General features: G+C 31.6%; 1 protein-coding gene across 1 annotated transcript; it reads right to left on the bottom strand.

The window, feature by feature from the left end:
- Window positions 1-1,996: 1,996 nt before the first annotated feature.
- Window positions 1,997-7,476, bottom strand: LOC134708363 (uncharacterized). The gene is made up of 6 exons (XM_063568836.1): window positions 7,397-7,476; window positions 6,646-6,703; window positions 6,064-6,324; window positions 4,777-5,031; window positions 3,287-3,355; window positions 1,997-2,678 (listed from the first exon to the last, which is right to left on the bottom strand). The coding sequence occupies exons 2-6, from the start codon at window positions 6,692-6,694 to the stop codon at window positions 2,188-2,190; spliced, it is 1,125 nt and encodes a 374-aa protein (XP_063424906.1). The 5' UTR covers window positions 6,695-6,703; window positions 7,397-7,476; the 3' UTR covers window positions 1,997-2,187.
- Window positions 7,477-7,834: the final 358 nt, after the last annotated feature.

Raw genomic sequence — 7,834 nt, 5'->3', positions numbered from 1 at the left:
AGAATGAAATGGTTATAAAATTAAAACAATAGAGAATAAATTGGTTCTAAAACTTAAAAGAATAGAGAATGAAATGGTTCTAAAATTAAAACAATAGAGAATAAAATGGTTCTAAAATTTAAAGAATAGATTTTAAATGGTTCTAAAATTTAAAGAATAGAGAATAATGGAAGAAAAGTATCAAGAATATTGGTAAATGGCCTAACAGAAAAGTTTATCATCCTATCAAGACCATCATGAAGGAAACACACAGTGCAAATATCCTCAATTTTTTAAAAAGTCAACAGAAGTCTAATACAAAAATATATCTATTTACCTTAACCTAACTTTTATGTATAGAATTATAATTATTTTATTAGACTAGTGCCTGAGACTATCCACCAGAACTTGCGGTCATTCGATGATCAGAACTTCAGCACTTTATTTTTTTAATGACTTATAGGACTACATCGAATTAGTTTTTAGCGTGTTGCGTTTTAACTTTTTACTTGAATTATCACTCAATCTTTATATTTCAAGATACAACGTAGTGGCAGATCCTGAAAATGTCATAACACTGAGTGGGGAAACTGGCTGCCTAAGAGGGGCCGCCTCCGTCACACTTAAGTGATTCCTATATAATCTACCGAAATTTTTCCTCAAAAGTGGGGGTGTCCCCCCTCTAAATTCACCTCTGCAACAATCAAGCTGAAAGCCTAGTAACTGCACAAAACCAAATTACTTTCCTCTTAAAAAATCAATTTATCTATTCATAGTAAATTAATGAGTTACATTGTGTGGCCGGGACAGTTCTGGTGACAAAATACTCAAAATAGGAATTTACGATAAAAAAAAATGCAGGAATAACTAAAGGAAAGAAATGATTTTGAAACCCAACATCATTTGTTTTTCCATTATAAATGGATATATATTATATTATAATACTTCGTCGGTTTGAAAATAAACTGACACCGCCAAGGCAAAAAAAAAAAGTCTACCTACAGTACCCAACATATTACACCACTTAGACAAGACGCTGTCACAACGACAGCAAACCGGATTTATTTACATTTATTTGTGTCCTGCCAATATCACAAGAACCATAACTGATGAACGGTGAAAGTGAAAATTGTCAATATCAAATTTGACCTCAATTTTGTAATCAGTATCAACATATTAAAATTTGAAATGCTTAGCTTGAATGGTTCATGAGTAAATGCAACAACATGAATGGAAACGCCACTTTCCAATCTTCAAAGAACCATAACTCCTGAGCGGTGAAAATCAAAATCGTCATTATTGAACTTGACCTTCATTTTGTTGTCAGTAACAACATATTAAAATTTTAAAAGGTTTGGTCGAACGGTTCATGAGTAAATGCACGGACACGACATTTTTTAAACTTTCAAGAACCTTAACTCCTAAACGGTAAAAGTCAAAGTCGTCATTATTGAACTTGACCTCCATTTTGTTGTCAGTAACAACATATTAAAATTTTAAAAGGTTTGGTTGAACGGTTCATGAGTAAATGCACGGACACGACATTTTTTAAACTTTCAAGAACCTTTACTCCTAAACGGTAAAAGTCAAAATCGTCATTATTTAACTTGACCTTCATTTTGTTGTCAATGACAATATATTACAATTTTAAAAGGTTTGGTTGAACGGTTCATGAGTAAATGCACGGACAACATTTGAGGGACGCCCGCCCGACCGCCGTACATCCCCAAATCAATAACCGACATTTTTGTCACAAAAATCCGGTTAAAAACTAAAAGTCTGACCAACACAAACGCCACCAAAGACCGGAGGGGAGTGATCCATGGTGATCCGGAATGTTAATTTATACCAAACTGTTATATATTAGTTAAACCGTGCTGTATTATGTTGGGTTTTTTTTATCCTTTGTCAAATTCACAATTTTATATAATCTGACAAATTAACCTCTCAATGTACAAGAATATGTCCTATAAAAGAGGAAATATTCATTTATCATTTTCTTAAAAATAAAATACAATATTGTTACTCATCTTTTAATAAGTTATTCCAACTTGTGTCAAATAAAAAGGTAGGGTATTTTTCTAATGCTGAACAAATAATAAAATGTTTTAAGGTTAGTAATTAAAGCCTTTCATGTTAAAGGCGCTATCGTCATTAAAAGTTCATTGTACTTCTATCAAACACACTAAACATGGACGTATGGTATAACTACTCGACAGATCTCGAACATACTGCACATGGAATTTCGGCATTGTCTGTGAACGTAGAACATGATAATGAACCACATCTAATTTCAGTTAAATAAAGCAGCCCTTGGTTGTTCGAGGTTGCCCCTGCATAACTGGCATCTTTGTCTAGACAAATGTAAGATTTGGATGTAGTACCGTCAGTTGAGTCGGAAGCTAAATAACCAGTGTACTCGGCAGCATAACCTGACGGACACGTGAGTAATCCGGCTACCATAAATATAGATTTACTCGAGATAACTTGACAAACTGTGCAAGGTATTGTGCTCGCGTCATTGCTAAGATCAATAATTGAGGTAGAGTCTGTGGCGTCTAATTTGAGCTCCATGCCGTATATATAGCCTCGTTCTGAGTTTTCAGCAGCATTTTTAGCGTCATACGTTGGACTCGACGTCAAGCATTGATAGTTACTACCTGATCCGCTGCCATCATGTTTAGCCCCAGCCATGATGCCTATAACAAAAAATATTACTTGATTAACTAATTCGGAACCCGTAATTCATCAACATCATTAGGCCGTTATAGTTTTCTCATTTAAATTGTTTTAAATTTGTGAATGGGCCGTTTCAAATCCTAATTATATACTGCATTCTGTGAAATATTTCCAAAGTGTACACCGAAACGTTGTGACTGTTTGTCAACGTCAAAATCAATAGCAAGTCGTCCAATGACGTTAAGTTATTTTCATTTAGAGGGGTGGGGCACCAACAGCGAACCCTACCGAAAGTTATTTAGATTATAAAACGATAAATACTTTTTGAAAACTAGCAAGGGTCAAATTAGAAATCATCGCATGTAAGGAATTGATTACGGGGAGGGACTGAATTATTTGGGTAAGTCACACTGAGATTTATTAGTTCGAATCCCGCACGTGTCAGTTTTTCAACCGGAAGTAGGTGGTTCTCTCTGGGCAGTCCGACTTTCTTCGCCAATTAAAAAAAACAATGCCAGGAAGTAGCAAGTAGTGTTGAAAGTATCATCAAACACCAATCAATCAATAAAAAATCTATTTAATTTTAGATACCAAAGTAAATCATAAATTAATTAAACAATAATTTAACCTTTGTAAACAACTGCTGCTGTGACCGAACAACCACTGGCTCCATAACGTGTGTAGACTGGTCCGGTTGCTGCAATTCAAAATAATAATTAACTATAAATGTATAACGCATTATCTGTTATTTAATTTGCTATTCCTCTGAGATCTTGCTCAATAAACTAAACGATTGCTCTTCACGGGAGAGTGATAAATTGTAGAATATAATATAATATTCCCTAAATAAAAGGGTATTGAAAACAACCAAATACTATTAAACGAAAACAAAATATCAAACTATAAACAATACTATAAATTATACAATTTTAATTTATTTGCAACATCAGCAAACAAACACATTTTTGAGATTTGTTAATTGGTCTATGAATATGTTAACCAAGATTGACTTTTCAGTGACATCATCAATTGATAAGTTATTTCTATGCTCGCGATTAAAAAACTGAAGTGTTTGGGGTTCTACTTCAAAAGCAAATACCAAAACGTTGTGATTGGCTAACAAAATATTAAACTAAGGAAATTTAACAAATTATGCGACATGTTTTTTTGGAGACACAGACAACAAAATTACTTAGCCGTTAGATTCATAAATGGCAAATAACAACATGCTTTCATATTCAGATCCAGAACAAGTCAGTGCTACCCTAATATACGATAAAGTCTCTGACATACAATGTAATTATGACGTAATAGATTGATTTTAAACGTTAAACGTCTCTGACATACAATGTAATTATGACGTAATAGATTGATTTTAAACGTTAAACGTCTCTGACATACAATGTAATTATGATGTAATAGATTGCTTTCTAACGTAAAAAGTCTCTGACATACGATGTAATTATGACGTAACACATTGCTTCTCAACTAATGTCAATCTGCTATACACTGTATTTTTATACAATTAAGAGATAACTGTATTATATTTGAAGCTTGTAGTCGTTTTACTGTCGCTAATTTAGTTTACCTGGCGACAGTCATTTCTTATAATTTAATTCTTAATTTCATTTTAAACCGTTGAAAACCATGAAAACCGTTGATGACGTCACGGTCACATGATTAAATTATGTCTATGGGCTCATAACAAAATAACGTCAGCCAATCAGAAGATCCAAAATTAAATTATATGGGTATACTAACTTATATGATTATTTAACTAATTGTATTGTCATCTGATAAAGCCATGCCGATTATAAGATACACAGTTTTCTCTGCTTTCAAATCTTTCTGTTTGAACCCGTCGAACTGGAACTTATCAAGCCTGGAGTGGTATAATTTTTAATCTACACCTTTGTACTATATTAGTTATATATAAAGTTGAATTCTTTGATTCGTCGTTTTTACGTGATGACGGCTGACAAATTGGACCTCGTAATTTTAGTATTATAGATGATAAAGAGGAGTAAAATTTTCGGGTTAATTTTACATTTAAAATTATTGGTTTTCATTTAATAACGGTATTTCACAGCAACCTAAGTCATAAAGTAATTTACTTACCAGAAGTGCATTTATATGCAATAGTCAATGTTTCTTCTTTGTTAGCTGCACAGTCACTATTAGGAAACACTGTATCAGTAGCTGCAACCGAACAGCTGCTTTCGTCATCGCACAATCCTTGTACTATCGACAGTGCATTAAGGTCAAGGCATGAACTTCCAGATTTGTATTCCGCATTTATTATTTTGATTTTATCCCCATTCGAGCAAGATAAAGTTGCAGTATCTCCTTGGCTTGTAGTTTGTGTCAATAGATCTATAAATAAGTATAAGTTTCAACATGTGATAGACAATATAAAACTAAAAAAATATCATCTTGGGACACATCATGTCTCTTAACCATTGGATTTATGTCATTAGATACCATAATGCAGTCTGTTCATACAATAACAATTGGTCTAGGTAACAGAGGACGTCATTTTTAGTCTACTGATAGAACTAGTTTTTATTATTCAATTTTATAAGTTAAATTTTACTTTTGACCTTTGGATATATTCAGATTTATTCAGTTTATTAATTCCGAGTAACTTACCATTTCGGAATCTAGTAGTTCGTTGTTGTTTGTTCAACTTCCAGTGGCAAAAAATGTCATGTAAGAATCTAAAAAGTTCTTTGTAATATTTTTTTGTAACAACGAACAGTAAAACGTTGTGATTGACAGACAAAACGTTTTTAACATTGCAAATTCAGCCAATTACATTTGGAATACGGTTTAATAATGATATTCTTCATATTCATTCGTATACTGAAACGGTTGTTATGCCTAAGTTTTCTTCCTAACAGTAACGATTTGCATTTAAATCTTATAAAAATTCCCGTAAAAAAGAAAATTGATAGAACCTCTATTTCGATTAAAACAGAAAACACTTCGAAAATTAATCGCAGTGAGTAATTTCTACATGATATAAGAAAATGACTTAATCCAAGATATCGAAAGCCAATGAAACCAACAACCAATATTAATTTCAAATTTTATCAAATTCTAGAAAACGCGTAGCTGATTTGGGGCTTTAAAACAGTCACTTGCTGCAGACTTTTTGAAAATTGTACATGTAATTCAAAAATTAACTTAAGCACGCAAACCGATACACAATGAATTTTGGGATGAAGCGGGAAGCATATTAACATTGTCATGCTGCAACCATGAAATTAAGAGTTGTATTAAGCTTTTTGTTTGTTTTTCAATGCATTATTTTAGCATTGTCGAAAGCACATGACGTGACAGCTGTTTTACTATCACCCAATAAAAATAATGGTTTCTAATGAAATCTAAATTATTCATACTTACTGCTTATACAGTTGTATTTTACAGTAAAATCTTGTTCTCTATCTACGGTACAATCTGAACTAAACGTGTCGCTATTTAACGTAACAACGTAAGTTTGTTTGCCATTTGTTAAAGTCTGTAAAGTAGTCAATGCGCTTGCGTCGCCGCATGCCGGATCAACGTTATTTCCATAAAACGCAGATTTGACATCGATTGAAGTACCCGAACTACATTCAAGAGTAAGCACATCACCTTCAACTCCGTCAATTTTCGTTGCACCATCTACAATATAATATACCTATTATGACAGATACGACATTTCCTTTAAAATATTAATACCATTATGTTACAGTAGTTATATATTTCTTTTCATTCAATAAATATAATGGAAAAAAATAACAATTACTTCCCACACTGATCTGTGTCCACACTAATAAATATACTTATATACTAGTATAAGACTAATCGTTCCATATCTTTTATTCAAGTAACCTTGAAAGTTAACGTAATGGTAATAGATAGTAATACTTTATCTATTTGATTGGTTAAAAAAATACTCAACTTCAGCTATTTTCCCGGAGAATTTTAACAAAAAATACTTACAAACTGCTGCTACGAAAATCGAAACTACGAATAAAATCTTCGTCAACATTTCTTTATCCTAAAATAAAGCCGATTTCATTAAAACATGTATATTTTCTATTTTAAAAATATCAACCTAAATCTGTCAGTCAGTGCCATAAAGAATAAAAGACAAATTGGAATAAGAAAAAGAAAAGGATAAACATCCACAAATCACCAGTCAAAATATTTACAAAACTACAGAATATAAAAGTATAAAGCAGCATTCACAATGGTAAGAAATGTATACAGTATACAATATTATTCAATTGCTTTTGAATTTAATGTACTGATTGAAAATAGTTCAACCGATGACATACAGTTATGGCATTTTTTGGTATCATAACTTTGTTCCTCCATAATACATGTACTTATAAATATTTGTTTTGACTTTTAATGCTGTATTTTTATGATTATGAGTTTTTTTTATATTTTACTGTGGTTTTTTTTATATATATCATATGTATTATTTTTCTATGTTATGTATAAATTCATATCACTCAAATGGACATTGATGATATAAATGTTTTGCTAAAATCTGTAAAACAATTATGGTGTTGCAATGGAATTACGTTAAAACGCCAGATTATTTTCGCTTAAATGTCCTAGCAATGCGCCAAAATAGCCTCCGCCGGTCTGAAATTTAAATTGAATAAGAAAAAGTTATAAACAATTGTTTTCTTTAAGTGTAAAAGTCAAAAACATACTTGTGCGAACAACAAAAAAGACTTACTTATTTTGGCCGGTCTGCGAGAGAGAAAAGCTTCAATAACTTTGAGATATTTATTCAATATAAATATATATCCTTAAGAATTACATAAGCTGATTTAGCTTAAAACTTTTAGTTCCTTTACCCGAGGAAGTATTATAATGCAGACTACGGGATATCTGTTATGGGGGTTGTTTTTTAAAGGATGCGTGTTCGAGTCAATTATTTAAGATAATCTTTTAAACCTTTGTATTGAATGGGCTTTATTTGACACAGAAATTTTATATCTTGACTTTTAAATGTCAAAAAAGAAAAAATAGAAGCGAAGAAAATATATATTAAAAAAACGAAACAAAACATAATATACAACAAAAAAAAACATCTAGTAATATATTTATCAATTCCTTTTACTATTTTATGAATATTTTATAATAAAGTATATTGATTGAATGATTGATTGGA

This window comes from Mytilus trossulus, chromosome 2, assembly GCF_036588685.1.
Source record: "Mytilus trossulus isolate FHL-02 chromosome 2, PNRI_Mtr1.1.1.hap1, whole genome shotgun sequence".
NCBI classification, from domain to species: Eukaryota; Metazoa; Mollusca; class Bivalvia; order Mytilida; family Mytilidae; genus Mytilus; species Mytilus trossulus.
This window is presented reverse-complemented; position numbering and strand designations above follow the sequence as displayed.

Coding starts and splice junctions, on each gene's coding strand:
- LOC134708363 (XM_063568836.1), bottom strand. CDS start 6,694: ATGTTGACGAAGATTTTATTCGTAGTTTCGATTTTCGTAGCAGCAGTT. Junction 6,325..6,645: donor GATTTTCGTAGCAGCAGTTT/GTAAGTATTTTT, acceptor ATTATATTGTAG/ATGGTGCAACGAAAATTGAC. Junction 2,679..3,286: donor AGCAGCAGTTGTTTACAAAG/GTTAAATTATTG, acceptor TTTTTGTTATAG/GCATCATGGCTGGGGCTAAA.